At 37.7% G+C, this 21,128-nt stretch overlaps 1 protein-coding gene across 1 annotated transcript; it reads left to right on the forward strand.

The window, feature by feature from the left end:
- The first annotated feature begins 764 nt into the window (after positions 1 to 764).
- On the forward strand, positions 765 to 17,890 carry LOC111642612 (nucleolar complex protein 3 homolog). Its single transcript, XM_023388982.1, has 5 exons — positions 765 to 791; positions 6,738 to 8,470; positions 11,739 to 11,845; positions 14,561 to 14,583; positions 14,975 to 17,890. The coding sequence occupies exons 2-5, from the start codon at positions 6,751 to 6,753 to the stop codon at positions 17,016 to 17,018; spliced, it is 3,894 nt and encodes a 1,297-aa protein (XP_023244750.1). The 5' UTR covers positions 765 to 791; positions 6,738 to 6,750; the 3' UTR covers positions 17,019 to 17,890.
- Positions 17,891 to 21,128: the final 3,238 nt, after the last annotated feature.

Raw genomic sequence — 21,128 nt, forward strand, 5'->3', positions numbered from 1 at the left:
TTTTCCCCAAACGGAGATAGATAGATATGATCGACACGACTCTATTGCTAAGGAAAAGTATAATGTACAGGGGAGAAACATTACTACACTTCACACAGGCAAGTTCTATGTGCTACCTGTCGCAGTAATGACACATCTATTATACGCTATATCGTTCTCGCAGTAATTCGGTGAATATAATATATATGTACTGTATATATATATATTTCAAATTATATCCTTTTTTTTTTTGTAAGAATTATATTTAGTGAATTATTGTGTTAAATTTTTCCAATAGATAGCGCTACACGTAAAGCCAGCAATCGAATGTACTGTACACAGAAATTAATCAATATATAGAAATCCGATCGATAATTTGCGGTGGGATGTATGTACGACACGATCTAAGTTCGAAGTATTTGAACGTAACTACCGAGTTTCGTGGCAATGGGTGGAACGGCCTAGGTGTGTGCAGCGAACAAACATCCATCCTCATTTATATATATATACAGTCGACCCCCCCTATAACACGGTAGATACGTTCCGTTCTTTATGAAATTGATGTTCTAAGAGTCCTTAAATACATGAGCCAATCACAGCCCGGCACGTATGCAGTTTACGGACTACTGCTGTTTGAAAGGTTTCTTTCCAAAANATAATAATAATAATAAGTAATAAAGAATATTCTGGATAAAATACAACACGAAATTTTTCGTTATGTTTTAATTATTTTTACGTGGTGTCGGGATGGCAACACTTAAGGAATAATCGCGTGTCCACTCCACGTGGAGGGGAGAGCTGACGAAACAAAAGTAAGTTGTTTTGTTTTTTTTTAAGTACGATAGGTGTTCTTAAAAGTATAACTTAGTGTTTAGATATAGCGTAATTGATGCACCGAAATATCTTTAAGATACTTCAAATACGAGCATTAAATTTAATTGAGATACATTGTTAATGTGCCTGTATTGTATAATGGATGCATAATTCAGAATTTGGCACGTGTGGAGAATTCTGTAAATTGAAATTTTGACTCCTCCTTCGGCTCACCCCTTCTGTTCTCCGTGCCAAATATAGAAGGTACTGTATATTGTTTACTGGTATATAAGTCTACTTCAAAACTTTTTGATGTATGAATTATAATAAACAACAGGTATAGATGTAAACAAGGTGTGGTTTGTTTCTAAATATCATTTAGATCACAGGTTCTCAAATTTATTTCAACCACCACCCACTTTGAGATTAAAAAAAAATCTAGTGTCCCCATATTTTTTAACGTACCTTTTTTACATTACTATTTGTTTCGTATCTTAAAAACAGTTATTGCAAATATAATGTTTAAACATGCATTATTATGTGGATAGGATAGATAGTGTGTGACACATATCCATTTCTGAGATCAAAGAATGTTTCAATGAGAAGAAATAAAACTCATATTTAATCACTGAGCCTTTTACTGCCCCCCCGAAAGCCTCCAGTGCCCACTTTGAGAAAGGATGATTTAGCTAGAAGGTAGTCACCTCGAGTAGAAGGTAGCCTGTGGAAAAAACGTATAGTAAGGCCGTGTTATGTTTGTCGAGACACTGATAACTTTCCATGTACGATATTAAATTACTGGCAAAAAGAAATGTGATCGATAATATCTGTAGGACGGCAAGTTATCTTGTAAGAACTCTGTTGCGTGTCGAGTCTACTAATAAACATAAACAACCACACAAAATTAGTTATACTTAAATAAAGAAGAAATAAATCGCTATCCGGCATGGAAATGTAAGACGGATGACGTTTTTTAGAATTTTGCAAGAGGGTGCACTGCGGTTATTATGCTGCGTATGTAATATTACATCAAATCTTCCAATATTTAATTTTATTTTAAAATATGAATAAAAGAGGGAATTAATCTTGGAACTCTATTGAACAAATGTAATTATAAAACATCCAGATAATTAAAAATGTCATTCCACCTCCATTGCTTGCCTTCATACTTATCACATTTAGTGATTATATGATTCTGTCTCTTGCAGACTTTTCTATACTATTCTTGACAGATCAATTATGTTCTACTATATTTGTCTTCTACAAAAAAGTCTATCTGTCTCGTTCGATTACTCGGAGTCGCCGTCCCTATTATCTTTTGTAATCTCCAGCTCGTCTGACTCTGTTTCTGTGTCATAATTAGTCTCTTCTGGCTGTTTTCTTTTTTCCTCAGTTCCTCGCAACTTGTTCTAAAGAACCATCTAACTTTTCGTGGGTCGAAGCTATATAAGAGCTAGAAACATCGTGCAAATCTAGGCATTCCTATCTGCTGTAGAACAGTGGTTCTCAAATGCCGTCTCACAAGAGATGTCTAAATGTGACACGAGTATCGTGACAGTATATTTTAAAAACAAGAAGCTGTTTCGTACAAGGATTTATACTGTACATCCATGGCAAACTAATAAATAAGTTAGGCGTTTAGGATAGCAGTTATTATAGAACACTTGTGCAAGAAAACTATTTCACATTTTAAAGTGTGACACAAGCCAAAAAACTTTGAGCACCACTGCTATGAAAGAAACTACAGAAAATATTGGATGACGTACGAGATAGATTACTATAAAGTAATAGCCAAAAACTTAGTTACTATTGCTTAGTCTTAAAGATTAATTTGATTCCCTGGTGAATGAGGTTTAGATATCAATGAAATCATTTGTTAGAAAATTACAAAGGAAGCATATTGACAATATCCTATGATAATAAATTATGTTGTTCTACTTAAAAATAAAAACCTTATTTTATACTTTAATAAATGTGTTTATATTAATAATATAAAACTGAGAAATTCATTATATATGTATGTGTATATGTATATATATATATATATATATATATTCAATTACTTATATTCTATTAAAATACTAGATACAATATTAATTGTAACTATCTTTATCAAATTCTGATTAATTAGAATCTATTTGAAAAAAAAAAGACACTTAAAAAGTATTTGTTTTATCAAAATATCATCTGTCACATATTTCAAAATTTCATAATAGATCTATTTGTATCTCATACTATATTTTCAAGTGGGAGATTTAAACATACATGAAATCTAAATGAGTATATGAGTACCTTGTACTGATATTTGATACCTATTATTTGTATGAGACATAAAAAAAAATGAATATAAGTGCCTAGAAATATTTAAGAAGTTTGTATTTCTAACTTTCTAAAACCATTTTCCTTAATTAAGTAACAATTTATTTTCTTTTGTGCCTGAATTATATATATTCTGTACATGTATTCAGTTCTGCTTTATTATTAAAAAATATTATTAAGATAGTTCTTAGCTATAAGAAACCTTATTAGCTGTTTAAGCTTTAGATTTTATTTGATATATTTTCAATTAACCATCTACCTGGAGCCATTTGAGGAAGACTGCTAGGAGGAACAAAGATATAGTCCATATGGCGAAAAGTGATCCTAGGCCCTTCTAGCAGATGTCTCATTCACTTTTATTCTGCTTTGCCCAGACAGCTGCTCACCTTTTGTTTAGTAACTATTTATATCGTGTACCGTATTCGGAATAAGTTACACGGCTTTATCTTGTTTTGCCGTTTAAGTTCAAATCCGATGTTATTATGTTTCTATTTAGATTTCCGAGTCGACGGTTTTAAATTTTCCTGCTGCTTATCTCGATTACTTCTTACTCGAGCAGATTCTATACTAATAATAATTTCAGAAAGTCGTATGGAATTTTTTGAAGTTTTTGTATCTTATTTACAGTATGTAATAATTTATTCAATCTTAAAATTATAAAGATGTTTCAGAAAAAATAGATAACCTGAAGATAGATTCAGACTTATCATTAATTCAGCTACCATTTTAAAAATTAATAGATCCATTCTGCTTATTTTGCAGCTGAAATTAATCATAATTTACTTTGTAATAAATTTAGTTTATTTTCAAGGGTATATTTTCAACTGTTTCCTGTTTTATAAAGATTTTCTAATATAATTAAGAGATGTTAAATTTGTGTGTTTCAAAATGTGAATATGAAAAAGACTAATCAACACGACATTTGAAAGAATCTAGAAATCTATGTAAACACCATTATCGCCATTTAGAAAAAAACAAATTTAGTATTTGACAGGAATTTTATTGTGGTTCTCTCTTTGCAAAAACCGATAGCCAAAATTTACAAGTTTGGTAACCGAATTTTGCAATTTATTTAAACTACTTTTGGGAATATAATTGCTTTATTAATAAGTATTTGTTCTACATATTAAGAGCTGTGATATAAAAGGTGTAATCCTTAGGTGTTGCCGGAAGAACTTTCAATTAGCAGTTTAGTGTCTGGATCGAAACCTTAAATATTTATACAGGTAGTTCTCGGAATGATTTCAATGCAGGATGCTCACAGAACAGAATACTGCATAAGTTTTACATCAGTTAATTGGGGTCTCCTGACCCTAAAGTTTCCACATCTAGTCTCATCTTTCATCTATCTAACTCTGTTCTCGATATTACGGAAAGACGGGCGGGTGGATGACAGTGGGAATTGATAGGTCTACAATTTTTTCAAATTGCAGCCCAATGACATAACCGTTTTGTCCCATTAATGACTGCTTCCTTTTTTTTCAAATTTTAAAAACTGTGCCATATTTACTCGAATCTAAGACTCGCCTTACTGGCGGATTTTCTTTAAATATTGTAATAAGTGTTGTATTCAGTGATAGAAACAAACTGTAAGATCAGTCCCTTAATTAGTACTTGAAGCTTGAACATAGAAATTTATCGTTGGCTTAATTTTAATTTATTCGATGTAAAATTTTGGTCATGAGCCATTTTCAAGAAGATACATTTATATATTGCTTGAACTTTAATCCTTTGACACAGGCGCTGGTGGTATAGCCCATATACTTACTATATAAACTAGTATGGACATTGTATATTTCAATTTGTATTGGTTAAGAGAATCACGTGATTAAAATCACCATTGTTTCGTTGGTACATCGTGTGTTCCTTACAGAATTTAGCGTTCATTAACAAATAATAATGTAATTATTTACAGTCGGCATTTGTAGTGTTTATATAGTGGAACCTCGGGTTTCGAACTTTATTCGTTTTTGGAAGTTGTTCGAAAACCGAAACAAAGCTTTCTTTTTTTTCTTTTTAGCTGTGTTTCTTGCATAAAAATGCCTACAAATGCAATATAATACAGGCATCCCTTGATTAACGCGGTTAATTAATCACTCGATGCTATCGCGTATATCAAGATACGGTGTTTTGTTGAGTAAAGACACCAAATATTTAAACTCGGCATCTTCGAAAACCACTTCAAATCATATTTTGTGCTGGCCGGTAATCTCGTATTACGGAATTTTCCCATTCGAATGCCATTATACTGCTGGGTCGGATAGAAAGAAGGGAGTGTTGCGGAAGGGAAGCGATGTAATTCCACTAAAAGTATTCACCGACCTCCTCCGGGAAGAGAGAATGATCAACCACTTCTAATTAATACCGGTCTTCTATTAACATTTGAAAAGTGATTCGTGTTAGACAGGTTGTGATGGCTCAGTACGTGATCGAAGTTGCTAACCTTAATGTTTGAAAGACTTCATATAAAACTTGTTTAAATAAAAAAAACTCATAACAATGCTAGAATTGTTCGTTTTGTGTGATGATAGTGTTTAAATTTTGCCTACCGATTGTATAAACTACGTGGGAAGTATGTTCTCGTAAATATTGAGTCTATGGGAAAATTATTGGGTTGCAATTTGAAAAACACTAGAACACTTCACACAGGCAAGTTCTGTGCTACCTGTCGCAGTAATGGCGCATCTATTATGCGCTATGTCGTCGCAGTAATTCGGTGAATATAATATATATATATCCTTTTTTGTAAGAATTATATTTAGTGAATTATTATGTTAAATTTTTCCAATAGATAGCGCTACACGTAAAGCCAGCAATGGAATGTACACAGAAATTAAACAATATATAGAAATCCGATCGATAANTCAAAAAGTAAAATCCAAAGTAAAGGTCCGCAAATTCAACTCAACATTTCCAAAATACGTATAATTTTTTGGGAATAATAGACATAAACTATACCATAAACAAAAAATTGTAGGATTACTTACCGAGTGTGCACCGTTCGACGACGCCATTGCTTAAGCTTCTTTTCGTCGCGGAGCGGTGCATCGACTGGCGCTCGCGTGCTTTCTGATAAATTATTTTTCTGCGAAAACTTTACTGAAGTTTGGAGACATCATTAATATAAATATAATTTTTATGGACGTTAAATAATAAATGGTTTTTAGTAGGTCTGCTGCTCGTTTAAACTCAACGGTTTGGGCAATATCGGCTATTGGTCTAGCTAGATTCGACCAATTCCGTCGCGACACGAGTCGGGGATGACGTTTTACTGAATTATAAGAGTTTCTTTTAGCGTGTTTATACGAATACGGTCGCAATTTTTTCGCCGTTATATAGGAATTCGAACTATATGAACCCGTTTTATAGGGGGTCTACTGTATAGATATTTCATGCATTACAAGCTCGGAGCGCCCACCAGTGGCCGAACGGATAAAACCACCGAACAGCTGTGGTTCGTTGCGGGTTCCCACCTGGACAGTGGATGGGAGTTTTTGGGGTTTTCTTGACGTTAGCAACATTTAAATAGGGGCTATTTTCCCACAAAATGTCTCCCGGCAGATCTCTCACGAGTTGCGTTGCCGTGAAGTTTGATGCAAGTTTCACTTATTTATTTTTCGTTTCAGGTATCTGCCAATCATGACGCGGCGCAAGAGATTCAAAAGACACGAAACGGTGGAAGAAAATGGGGAGCAAGAAGACGATTACTACGGGGTGGAGGACATGTTACAGGACGACGAATTGCTTGGAGCAACAAAGAGAAAGCGTCCTACTCCCTACACGGAAGAAGAATACGAGAGATTACCTCGAAATAAAGTGGAGGAGCGAAAAGAACGGCGCTGGTTGCTACCCATTAAGGGAAAGGAGGGTCTGGTCTTTCGAGACGAGGAAGTGAAAGACGATGGTCGTCCTCCGAAAGACGAAACGACGGAAGAACCGACCGACCCGCAGCCCGAGTCCTTGGCCGAAACCTTGGCCCAACGATTGAAGCTGAAGCGCGAAACGAAGGCCAAGATCGGCACCTACTGCAGCTGGATCGTGGAGAGTCCCGAAAACAACATGGATCGCCTGAAGGAACTCACTCTCCTCTTAAAAGAGAAAGATCCCACGGCAAACCTGGTGATTGCCAGGTTGACCGCGCTGTCGCTTCTGGAGGTGTACGGCGACATTTTGCCTTCTTATCAGATACGTCCGTTGGGCGAAGGAGAGAAGTCTCAGAAAATGAAAAAGGAGACCAGAAAGCTCAACAGATTCGAGGAAAGTCTGTTGAGATACTACAAACAATACCTGCAGTTCCTGGAGAAGGCCGTGAAGGCGGCGTTCGGACAGAAGTTCGCGGCCGGCCGCGACGTCTACGCGGAGAGGAGGAGGAAATTGGGTCTGGTGGCCATCGAATGTCTGTGCCGACTTCTGGTTGCCCACGCCGATTTCAACTTCGGCGCCAACATCGTTCGGGTGGTGGTGCCGTTGGCGGCCAGCAGAGACGACGAAGTTTCGGAAAAGTGCTGTCGGGCCATCTGCCAGGTCTTTCGAGAAGACAAAAAAGGCCAGACGTCTTTGGCCATCGTGAAGAACACGGTGGAATTAGTGAAGAGCAGGAGAAACGTGCGTCCGGAAGTTCTAAGGACTTTTACCAGTCTGAACCCGATAGACACGAGGGTGGACGAAACGTCGACCAAGAATGCAAAAGTGATTCGGAAGAAACTGGCCAGGATGTCGAGAAGAGAAAGGAAGAGGGAGAAGCAATCCAAGGAGTTGGAACGGAAGTTGAGGGAGACGGAAGCGGAGGAAAACAAGTCGGATAGAGCCAGGATCAATAGCGAAATTCTGAAACGCGTCTTCCTGACTTATTTCAGGGTGTTGAAGGATTCGACACCCTGGCTATTAACTCCAGTGTTGGAAGGACTGACGAAATTCGCCCACTTGATCAACGTGGAGTTCTTCGAACATCTCATAAACGAACTGCACGCCCTCCCGGACCGAGTCCGATTGAGCGACGTCGAAATTCTGCACTGTCTGCACACGGTATTCGTCGTCCTGTCCGGACAGGGTTCGGTTTTCAACGTAGACCCGCAGAGGTTCTTTGTTCGATTGTACATGACGTTACTTAGGATGCACGCCGGCAGTTGCGAGGAAGATTTGGAAGCGCTGTGGAAATGCATCGATGTCGCCGTTCTGAAAAGACACAAGAGCGACCCGGTGCGTCGGATCTTGGCTTTCGTGAAAAGGATGTGCACCGTGGGTCTTCACACCTCCGGCCACGCAACGGTAGCTCTTCTGTCGGCGGTGAGATACCTGATGACTTCCGTCGGCAAGGCCGACGTGTTATTGGACGTTGAACGTTGGACGTTGTTATTGGGCAAAGAGTCTAGCCATACGATGTCCTTTAAAGGGCGCCGATCAAATCAGATTGATCGCGCCCTTAATTTGGATAAATTATCCTATTTCTCAATAGAGGAATTTTATTAAAATATTTTTTCGTTTGCTTATTATCATAATTTTCATACTTTTATACTATTAAACTGGCTACAGCGTGATTAATGGCGGCTATTTTTCGGTTAGAATAACAAGCGACGAACTTTCAACGTGTTTATTAGTTTTTTTCATTATTTAATATCCTATATTTTAATTAATTAAATTCGCGTATAAGGGTTACGTGCAAGTGACGAGCGGCTAAGAAAGTCAATGACGTGACCCGTTTTGTGCGAAACCGTTGTAACTGGCTTGCTTACGTAACTCGTCACCGAAAACAATTGCCTATGGCATTTAGAAGAGTCTATAAATTGCAATTGTACAGTACAGTACATAGTTTTTAGACGTAATCTGTAGATAGTATTGCCTTTTTAATTTTCATCCTGTATGGTTAATAGAGAGGTTGCCCCGTCGTATTCAGCCCAAAGCGTGTACGGCGGACGGTCGAGCGCCACCATCTGGCAATTCTAAAAGGATAATGGCGTTTGCTACGTCTAGCATGGCGAATAGAAGTTCGGCTTAAACTTCTTCATTTTTTTCTGTTTCGGGTTAACATTATGACGTATTTTATTAAAATAATGATTATTTAAGCATTTATGAATAATATTGTAAAGAAACAGACGATTTTAATCCAGAAATTATTTAATTCAATTGTTTGCAAGTGATGTGAAGTGCCTATAGAATTTACATAAATTTGTGTTAATAATACCTTATAATTCTGTAGGAGTAGGTTTGTTCTTTTAGGCATCTTCTACCATCAACAGTGTAATACGTTTGTAAATTTTAAAAAAATAATTTCCCGAGCTGCTTTCGGATTTACGTAAGCCACTACTTCCCTCAACAAAAGTATGAGGTAGTCCTATCGTATCGACACTAATTAAAAATAATTATTTAGTTTTAGTTTTAAAGTATTTATCCTATAAATACTTTAAAATAGTTTAATTTGTTTACCTTCGCTGGTAACATTCGTAGTTGTTCAACTTTTCCGTCATTTTTCAACAATATCCCATGAGTCGGTGCGCGACGGTAAACGTGTGGCGCAACATGTTTTACTTGGAGTTCAAACGTCAAACGTGCACTTTTGCTTGACGTACAAGTTTAACGTTTGAACTTCGGCCGCAATCTCTCCAGTAACATACTGCACAAAAGTTAAATGACTCGATATAAATTACTTTCCTAAATTATTTTAGTGTCGAAATTCCTGATATTAGGCAGATTTTGTTGGGAACAGTTCGTAGAAATGACGCAATTTCCGAATTTAAAAAAAAATAATAATCGTTCTTCCCGTTGAAGAAAATTGCATTAATTTCCTCTATCTTTACGTTTGTTTTCATCAACGTAACGACGAAATTACGATTAGATAATTGAATCACAACTTTAAATTATGAAGCTCTCATTGGCGTTGAAGAAGAACCGAAAAACTTTTTAAAAGATGGCGAATTATCCTCCTATAAAATGATAGAAATATTAATGAGTGCATTAAGGCTACACGGTCTGCCATTATTGTGTGCATTATGAATGATCGGTGGTGTTTTTTTTTTTTAAATCTCGTCCTATGGGCACTAAGAGGAGCTTTTTAGCACCGGGTTCGGCCAGGCCCACAACAGGACGGGCGGATGGTGAGGGACGGGGCTCGAATATGTTCATGAAGAGCATTTAAGTGGTTCTTTTATCTTTTAACCTTTGACTCCTTTTGTCTTGCAAGCAATAAAACATTTTTTCGGGCCCATTGCTCCCCGGCCATCACTCAATAAGGGTGCCCGGGAGAGTTCGATGCATCCTAGTCGACTCGGATGTATCAGTCTCCCTCTTCACCAGTGAAAATACATAAGCTGACACTGAACGTGGATTAGCAAACGGCCTTTATCAATTCGGCCATCATTTCGAATCACTAACTTATTATAAATTGTAAAAACGTAAAAAATGCATAATTGTGAAAGATGTAATTTTATAATTGAAGAAATGAGTGCATAAAGATGTTTTATTACAAAATGAAAGTCAAGTTTTTATTATGTAATTATTTCGGTGAAAATATACCCATTGTGTCGTTTAATTTTTGAGATCTTTGATGGTGACATATATTAAACCTTTATCCACGAAAGACATTCGAGTTTTGAATGATTGTAACGTAACATCTTGATCGTCTCGTGTCTTCAATCCTATTATTATCCATACTATAGTATATATCAGCGCTGTCCAACTGGCGGCCCGTGGGCCGTATATGGCCCGCCAAATAATTTTTACGGCCCGCGAGTACATTTTACTATGAATAAATTTATGTTACTAAATTATTATTATTAATNCTTTAATAAATGTGTTTATATTAATAATATAAAACTGAGAAATTCATTATATATGTATGTGTATATGTATATATATATATATATATATATATTCAATTACTTATATTCTATTAAAATACTAGATACAATATTAATTGTAACTATCTTTATCAAATTCTGATTAATTAGAATCTATTTGAAAAAAAAAAGACACTTAAAAAGTATTTGTTTTATCAAAATATCATCTGTCACATATTTCAAAATTTCATAATAGATCTATTTGTATCTCATACTATATTTTCAAGTGGGAGATTTAAACATACATGAAATCTAAATGAGTATATGAGTACCTTGTACTGATATTTGATACCTATTATTTGTATGAGACATAAAAAAAAATGAATATAAGTGCCTAGAAATATTTAAGAAGTTTGTATTTCTAACTTTCTAAAACCATTTTCCTTAATTAAGTAACAATTTATTTTCTTTTGTGCCTGAATTATATATATTCTGTACATGTATTCAGTTCTGCTTTATTATTAAAAAATATTATTAAGATAGTTCTTAGCTATAAGAAACCTTATTAGCTGTTTAAGCTTTAGATTTTATTTGATATATTTTCAATTAACCATCTACCTGGAGCCATTTGAGGAAGACTGCTAGGAGGAACAAAGATATAGTCCATATGGTGAAAGGTGATCCTAGGCCCTTCTAGCAGATGTCTCATTCACTTTTATTCTGCTTTGCCCAGACAGCTGCTCACCTTTTGTTTAGTAACTATTTATATCGTGTACCGTATTTGGAATAAGTTACACGGCTTTATTTTGTTTTGCCGTTTAAGTTCAAATCCGATGTTATTGTGTTTCTATTTAGATTTCCAAGTCGACGGTTTTAAATTTTCTTGCTGCTTATCTCGATTACTTCTTACTCGAGCAGATTCTATACTAATAATAATTTCAGAAAGTCGTGTGGAATTTTTTGTAAGTTTGTATCTTATTTACAGTATGTAATAATTTATTCAATCTTAAAATTATAAAGATGTTTCAGAAAAAATAGATAACTGAAGATAGATTCAGACTTATCATTAATTCAGCTACCATTTTAAAAATTAATAGATCCATTCTGCTTATTTTGCAGCTGAAATTAATCATAATTTACTTTGTAATAAATTTAGTTTATTTTCAAGGGTATATTTTCAACTGTTTCCTGTTTTATAAAGATTTTCTAATATAATTAAGAGATGTTAAATTTGTGTGTTTCAAAATGTGAATATGAAAAAGACTAATCAACACGACATTTGAAAGAATCTAGAAATCTATGTAAACACCATTATCGCCATTTAGAAAAAAACAAATTTAGTATTTGACGGGAATTTTATTGTGGTTCTCTCTTTGCAAAAACTGATAGCAAAATTTACAAGTTTGGCAACCGAATTTTGCAATTTAGTTAAACTACTTTTGGGAATATAATTGCTTTATTAATAAGTATTTGTTCTACATATTAAGAGCTGTGATATAAAAGGTGTAATCCTTAGGTGTTGCCGGAAGAACTTTCAATTAGCAGTTTAGTGTCTGGATCGAAACCTTAAATATTTATACAGGTAGTTCTCGGAATGATTTCAATGCAGGATGCTCACAGAACAGAATACTGCATAAGTTTTACATCAGTTAATTGGGGTCTCCTGACCCTAAAGTTTCCACATCTAGTCTCATCTTTCATCTATCTAACTCTGTTCTCGATATTACGGAAAGACGGGCGGGTGGATGACAGTGGGAATTGTTAGGTCTACAATTTTTTCAAATTGCAGCCCAATGACATAACCGTTTTGTCCCATTAATGACTGCTTCCTTTTTTTTCAAATTTTAAAAACTGTGCCATATTTACTCGAATCTAAGACTCGCCTTACTGGCGGATTTTCTTTAAATATTGTAATAAGTGTTGTATTCAGTGATAGAAACAAACTGTAAGATCAGTCCCTTAATTAGTACTTGAAGCTTGAACATAGAAATTTATCGTTGGCTTAATTTTAATTTATTCGATGTAAAATTTTGGTCATGAGCCATTTTCAAGAAGATACATTTATATATTGCTTGAACTTTAATCCTTTGACACAGGCGCTGGTGGTATAGCCCATATACTTACTATATAAACTAGTATGGACATTGTATATTTCAATTTGTATTGGTTAAGAGAATCACGTGATTAAAATCACCATTGTTTCGTTGGTACATCGTGTGTTCCTTACAGAATTTAGCGTTCATTAACAAATAATAATGTAATTATTTACAGTCGGCATTTGTAGTGTTTATATAGTGGAACCTCGGGTTTCGAACTTTATTCGTTTTTGGAAGTTGTTCGAAAACCGAAACAAAGCTTTCTTTTTTTTCTTTTTAGCTGTGTTTCTTGCATAAAAATGCCTACAAATGCAATATAATACAGGCATCCCTTGATTAACGCGGTTAATTAATCACTCGATGCTATCGCGTATATCAAGATACGGTGTTTTGTTGAGTAAAGACACCAAATATTTAAACTCGGCATCTTCGAAAACCACTTCAAATCATATTTTGTGCTGGCCGGTAATCTCGTATTACGGAATTTTCCCATTCGAATGCCATTATACTGCTGGGTCCGATAGAAAGAAGGGAGTGTTGCGGAAGGGAAGCGATGTAATTCCACTAAAAGTATTCACCGACCTCCTCCGGGAAGAGAGAATGATCAACCACTTCTAATTAATACCGGTCTTCTATTAACATTTGAAAAGTGATTCGTGTTAGACAGGTTGTGATGGCTCAGTACGTGATCGAAGTTGCTAACCTTAATGTCCGAAAGACTTCATATAAAACTTGTTTAAATAAAAAAAACTCATAACAATGCTAGAATTGTTCGTTTTGTGTGATGATAGTGTTTAAATTTTGCCTACCGATTGTATAAACTACGTGGGAAGTATGTTCTCGTAAATATTGAGTCTATGGGAAAATTATTGGGTTGCAATTTGAAAAACACTAGAACACTTCACACAGGCAAGTTCTGTGCTACCTGTCGCAGTAATGGCGCATCTATTATGCGCTATGTCGTCGCAGTAATTCGGTGAATATAATATATATATATCCTTTTTTGTAAGAATTATATTTAGTGAATTATTATGTTAAATTTTTCCAATAGATAGCGCTACACGTAAAGCCAGCAATGGAATGTACACAGAAATTAAACAATATATAGAAATCCGATCGATAATTTGGGGTGGGATGTACGACACAATCTAAGTTGGAAGTATTTGAACACAACTGCCGAGTTTCGTAGCAATTGGTGGAATGGCCTAGGAGTATGTAGCGAACAAACAAAACAAACATCTTCATTTATATACTGTATACCGATATATAGATATTTCATGCAGGCAGGGTCGAGTCTCCAAAGGTTAATTGGTTACCTGGCAAAAATATTTTTATTAAAACTTTTGTTGTTGTTGTATAAATAATATAGGTCCAAAGAATTAAAATAATAAAATATGGAAAAAATATATTTAATTTTAGATCTGTCAGTTGTCTAACGATCTAACTTGTAAGATCCCTTGTTTATTCGAATTCTCGCCTCGGGCCAATAGTGATTTCGACGCCATACGGCGAAGTTTTGCGCTAAAATGCGTTTTACTTTCTCCCATAAATTAGTTACGGCCAATTTAACCTTATTCCAAGAGGAATTTTTTGCCAATACAAAGGTATTATTGTAGATTATTGTTAGATAAAGTTACAATTTAAATCTCCTTTCCAACATATCTTCAAATAGTTCTGACATCGTTATTGAAAATACAAGTTTTTTTAACACTTGTCGGAAGAAGATGGTCGAGTTTAATTTTCCTTTTGTTACTTTAAACAGAATTTTTGTTTACGATATTTAAACTATGCTCGCTCCGAGATAAAACCACCGAACAGCGGTGGTTGGTCGCGGGTTCCCGCCTGGACAGTGGATGGGAGTTTTGGGGGTTTTCTTGACGTTAGCAACATTTAAATAGGGGCTATTTTCCCATGAAATGTCTCCCGGCAGATCGCTCACGAGTCGCGTTGCCGTGAAGTTTAATGCAAATTTTACTTATTTATTTTTCGTTTCAGGTATCTGCCAATCATGACGCGGCGCAAGAGATTCAAAAGACACGAAACGGTGGAAGAAAATGGGGAGCAAGAAGACGATTACTACGGGGTGGAGGACATGTTAGAGGACGACGAATTGCTTGGAGTAGCTAAGAGAAAGCGTCCTACTCCCTGCACGGAAGAAGAATACGAGAGATTACCTCGAAATAAAGTGGAGGAGCGAAAAGAACGGCGCTGGTTGCTACCCATTAAGGGAAAGGAGGGTCTGGTCTTTCGAGACGAGGAAGTGAAAGACGATGGTCGTCCTCCGGAAGACGAGATGACGGAAGAACCGACCGACCCGCAGCCCGTGTCCTTGGCCGAAACCTTGGCCCGACGATTGAAGCTGAAGCGCGAAACGAAGGCCAAGATCGGCACCTACTGCAGCTGGATTGTGGAAAGTCCCGAAAACAATATGGACCGCCTGAAGGAACTCACTCTCCTCTTAAAAGAGAAAGATCCCACGGCAAACCTGGTGATTGCCAGGTTGACCGCGCTGTCGCTTCTGGAGGTGTACGGCGACATTTTGCCTTCTTATCAGATACGCCCGTTAGGCGAAGGAGAGAAGTCTCAGAAAATGAAAAAGGAGACCAGAAAGCTCAACAGATTCGAGGAAAGTCTGTTGAGATACTACAAACAATACCTGCAGTTCCTGGAGAAAGCCGTGAAGGCGGCTTTCGGACAGAAGTTCGCGGCCGGCCGCGACGTCTACGCGGAGAGGAGGAGGAAATTGGGTCTGGTGGCCATCGAATGTCTGTGCCGACTTCTGGTTACCCACGCCGATTTCAACTTCGGCGTCAACATCGTTCGGGTGGTGGTGCCCTTGGCGGCCAGCAGAGACGACGAAGTTTCGGAAAAGTGCTGTCGGGCCATCTGCCAAGTCTTTCGAGAAGACAAAAAAGGCCAGACGTCTTTGGCCATCGTGAAGAACACGGTGGAATTAGTGAAGAGCAGGAGAAACTTGCGTCCGGAAGTTGTAAGGACTTTTATCAGTCTGAACCCGATAGACACGAGGGTGGACGAAACGTCGACCAAGAATGCAAAAAAGATGAGAGAGAAACTGGCCAGGATGTCGAGGAGAGAAAGGAAGAGGGAGAAGCAATCCAAGGAGTTGGAACGGGAGTTGAGGGAGACGGAAGCGGAAGAAAACAAGTCGGAAAGAGCCAGGATCAATAGCGAAATTCTGAAGCGCATCTTTTTTATTTATTTCAAGGTTTTGAAGGATTCGACGGGTTCTAAGTTGCTAACACCAGTCTTGGAAGGTCTGTCGAAATTCGCCCACTTGATCAACGTGGAGTTCTTCGACAATCTGATGAACGAACTGCACGCCCTCCCGGACCGAGTCCGATTGAGCAACGTCGAAATTCTTCACTGTCTGCACACGGTATTCGTCGTCCTGTCCGGACAGGGTTCGGTCCTCAACGTAGACCCGCAGAGGTTCTTTGTTCAATTGTACAAGCTATTAATCACGATGCACGCCGGCAGTCGCGAGGAAGATTTGGAAGCGATGAGGAAATGCATCGACGTCGCCGTTCTGAAAAGACACAAGAGCGACCCGGTGCGTCGGATCTTGGCTTTCGTGAAAAGGATGTGCACCGTGGGTCTTCACACCTCCGGCCACGCAACGGTAGCTCTTCTGTCGGCGGTGAGATACCTGATGACTTCCGTCGGCAAGGCCGACGTGTTATTGGACGTTGAAGAAGCGGGGGGCAGTGGGGTATTTCTTCCCGAATCGGAGGACCCCGAACACAGCAACGCCCACGCCACGTCTCTGTGGGAACTACACTTTCTCTTGCGACACTATCATCCCGTGGCTAGACTCTTCGCCCGACATTTAATTAACGAATGTCCTTCGAAGGGCGCCGATCGTCTGGATCCGGAATTGGTGAAAGCCAAAGCTCCGGAATTGTACGATCGATATCGGTATTCGGACGGCGAAGAGGTGTGTAAAACGTGGAAAGGTCCAAAATGTATAAAATTAAACGCGGAATTTTTGAACGGCTGTTACGACGTACTCGAGATTTGAATAAAGCTAAGGACTGTTGAATTATTTTGTCCGTATTCTGATTACAAGATTTTCTGAAGTACGGTTGCAACAGAAATCGTTACTTTATCCATATTTCTGGCATTAAAAGCAGAATTAGCTTTCCGTTGCGACAAAACATCGATTTTTGAAACTTCAATAAGAGTTTGCTCTGGCTTCGGCCAATTTCTGGCGAATTTGACCCAAGTACGACAGACCCCGGCGCCATTACGAATGGTTTTCAACGGAAGCGCGAAAAAAATTAAACAAGAGTCGCACTTTTTTGGGGGGTTGATGCCAAAGCTTGTGGAATTTTCTAGACTTCTCTACATTCGAAATTGTTCTCAGACAGATGGCACATGACGGGGTATGTAGACGAAGGTTGTCGAGGTGCACGATCCGAAGTAAAAAGATAGTTTCGCCATATCAACTTTTTAAAAATGCTAGGTTTTTTAACTAAATTAGCACGCGTGCGCTTTGTCATTTTGATATAAAGGTCATCGAATCTCGACGAAAATCGCTTTGCAGTTCTTCGAGTAAAAAAAACTCGAATTTTGTTCTGCAAGAACCCGTCCTCTGCCCAATCAACGGACGGTGCTCGAATGTAATCGCACTTATCTTCCCGAATAAATTGTATTTTTGTTTCTGACATAAATGTACTATAAATCTAGAACATTTTAAATGATAGGAACCTTTTCTCCCGTCTTACGTCACCTCCTCTCAGCACACGTTTTCGGCATTCGGCCCGATGATGCCCGTTCAACACGGGCGAAAACATTTGCACTTTTCATAAAAGTTTGCTGGTTTATAGGTTTAGTGTTTTTAAATGTATAGAGTGTGGATATAGCCCTAAATTTCGTTTTGTATTTCTATAGTGTTCAACAATCAGCGTGAACAGTAATAAATTATGCCGAATGTTTCTTCCGGGAATTCCAGCAGCTCGAGTAGCTGCGATTTCGCGCGTTAAAATGTATGCCCAATTGTCATTAGCGAGATTGCGGCCGAAGTTTTCTTTTCTAAAACGTGAACGTCGAGCGACGTTCACGTTTTAGAGATGAAAACTTCGGCCGCAACTTCGCTATTAGTGAAAAATCATCGGCCAGAATTTCGTAAGAATTTGGCAGAACGCGGCGTTCGAACGGAGTGCTCTGCCAAATTTCGGAAGAGTCGGGAAATGGCAAACACGTTCCGTCTCTGCCAACAGTGCTATTCGATGAATGAATTGGATACCCATCAAAAGTTCGCAGCCAAATTCATTTTCGATCGTTTCCGACAATACCAGTTCTGGAGGAATTTTCCGAAGATACCTTCCGACTCTGAAATCTCTTCGAAATCAAAGAGGAAGGAACCAATCGGGAGATTCGCCTTTAAACGACGACGTTATCGCTACATCGTCCGGTGACGATAAGTCACTTCCGGCCAGAAACGTCACCGTCGGAGGCGGAGTCCGTCGAGTGTCGCCATCTTCCGGAGACCGTGCGTACTAACGCGAAAATCCGGAGCGTTCGGTTAATCCGTTTCGGTCCGGATAAATCGACTTTTTGTATCCGCCAGATTGCATTAATCGATCACGATTGATCTAAAACAATGCGCGAAAATGTTGGATAAGTCTGGAAGAAGAATTCGAAAAGAGAAAAGCCACACCTTAGAACACGGAATAATTTAATCGAAACACCAGATGCACGGAACAATTATTTCAAAGTGCGTCATTAATTAATGATAATCATAACACGGTTCCCGCATAAAACAAGTTCCCTAACTACGCTATCGTTTTCGAATTTTTAAGCCAATAATTTCAGTGGAATTTAACAAATTGAGAAGCCGGAAAGGCTCGATTGTTGGTTTCCTTTTAATGTATACTTTAAAAAAAAAAAAGAATCCAAACTGATGCGCGCGTGGTAACAGTCATTCTCTGCCAGGGTACTTTCGTGGTGTTTACGTAGCAACGTCGCTGCCTACGCCGAAGTGGCTAAAGCCATGACGTCATCGTATTTTTAAAGTGACAGGAAAGAGGGAGGAGGCGGTGCGACGTCCGAAAGACTATATTTTTTTTCGGTTCGTTGCCGTCGACTCTTTGCGAATCGGACCAAACAACCGCGCACTGTTAACGCGGCCCGTTACGTCACGATAAAATGGACCTTACCAGAAATTTTTTTAATGCCCAACGCCCGTGATCAGTTTTATAAGCTTATTTTCGTCAAACTATTAGGCCTACCTACGCGTAGGATAATTGTACTCGGAATAAACCAGCAGAATTCCAAGATGGCCCGCGCCGGGGGAGTAAAATATAATGCTTAGGCCNGTATTTATCCTATAAATACTTTAAAATAGTTTAATTTGTTTACCTTCGCTGGTAACATTCGTAGTTGTTCAACTTTTCCGTCATTTTTCAACAATATCCCATGAGTCGGTGCGCGACGGTAAACGTGTGGCGCAACATGTTTTACTTGGAGTTCAAACGTCAAACGTGCACTTTTGCTTGACGTACAAGTTTAACGTTTGAACTTCGGCCGCAATCTCTCCAGTAACATACTGCACAAAAGTTAAATGACTCGATATAAATTACTTTCCTAAATTATTTTAGTGTCGAAATTCCTGATATTAGGCAGATTTTGTTGGGAACAGTTCGTAGAAATGACGCAATTTCCGAATTTAAAAAAAAATAATAATCGTTCTTCCCGTTGAAGAAAATTGCATTAATTTCCTCTATCTTTACGTTTGTTTTCATCAACGTAACGACGAAATTACGATTAGATAATTGAATCACAACTTTAAATTATGAAGCTCTCATTGGCGTTGAAGAAGAACCGAAAAACTTTTTAAAAGATGGCGAATTATCCTCCTATAAAATGATAGAAATATTAATGAGTGCATTAAGGCTACACGGTCTGCCATTATTGTGTGCATTATGAATGATCGGTGGTGTTTTTTTTTTTTAATCTCGTCCTATGGGCACTAAGAGGAGCTTTTTAGCACCGGGTTCGGCCAGGCCCACAACAGGACGGGCGGATGGTGAGGGACGGGGCTCGAATATGTTCATGAAGAGCATTTAAGTGGTTCTTTTATCTTTTAACCTTTGACTCCTTTTGTCTTGCAAGCAATAAAACATTTTTTCGGGCCCATCGCTCCCCGGCCATCACTCAATAAGGGTGCCCGGGAGAGTTCGATGCATCCTAGTCGACTCGGATGTATCAGTCTCCCTCTTCACCAGTGAAAATACATAAGCTGACACTGAACGTGGATTAGCAAACGGCCTTTATCAATTCGGCCATCATTTCGAATCACTAACTTATTATAAATTGTAAAAACGTAAAAAATGCATAATTGTGAAAGATGTAATTTTATAATTGAAGAAATGAGTGCATAAAGATGTTTTATTACAAAATGAAATTCAAGTTTTTATTATGTAATTATTTCGGTGAAAATATACCCATTGTGTCGTTTCATTTTTGAGATCTTTGATGGTGACATATATTAAACCTTTACCCACGAAAGACATTCGAGTTTTGAATGATTGTAACGTAACACCTTGATCGTCTCGTGTCTTCAATTCTATTATTATCCGTACTATAGTATATATCATCCATTCCACATCATATTTGCATCTTCCTTAAGGAGAATACGAGCAGTTATCAATTGATGACACATCACAAAGGAAAATTTGTTTCCTCGCTCTCTGTCGTTGGTTGCGAAATAATCGGCTCGTTCAACCCTTAACGTCGATCGAAATCGNTAAATTGTAAAAACGTAAAAAATGCATAATTGTGAAAGATGTAATTTTATAATTGAAGAAATGAGTGCATAAAGATGTTTTATTACAAAATGAAAGTCAAGTTTTTATTATGTAATTATTTCGGTGAAAATATACCCATTGTGTCGTTTAATTTTTGAGATCTTTGATGGTGACATATATTAAACCTTTATCCACGAAAGACATTCGAGTTTTGAATGATTGTAACGTAACATCTTGATCGTCTCGTGTCTTCAATCCTATTATTATCCATACTATAGTATATATCAGCGCTGTCCAACTGGCGGCCCGTGGGCCGTATATGGCCCGCCAAATAATTTTTACGGCCCGCGAGTACATTTTACTATGAATAAATTTATGTT

The sequence above is a fragment of the Centruroides sculpturatus genome, unplaced genomic scaffold, assembly GCF_000671375.1.
Source record: "Centruroides sculpturatus isolate CEXI.00-Female unplaced genomic scaffold, Cexi_2.0 scaffold1707, whole genome shotgun sequence".
Taxonomy (NCBI): domain Eukaryota; kingdom Metazoa; phylum Arthropoda; class Arachnida; order Scorpiones; family Buthidae; genus Centruroides; species Centruroides sculpturatus.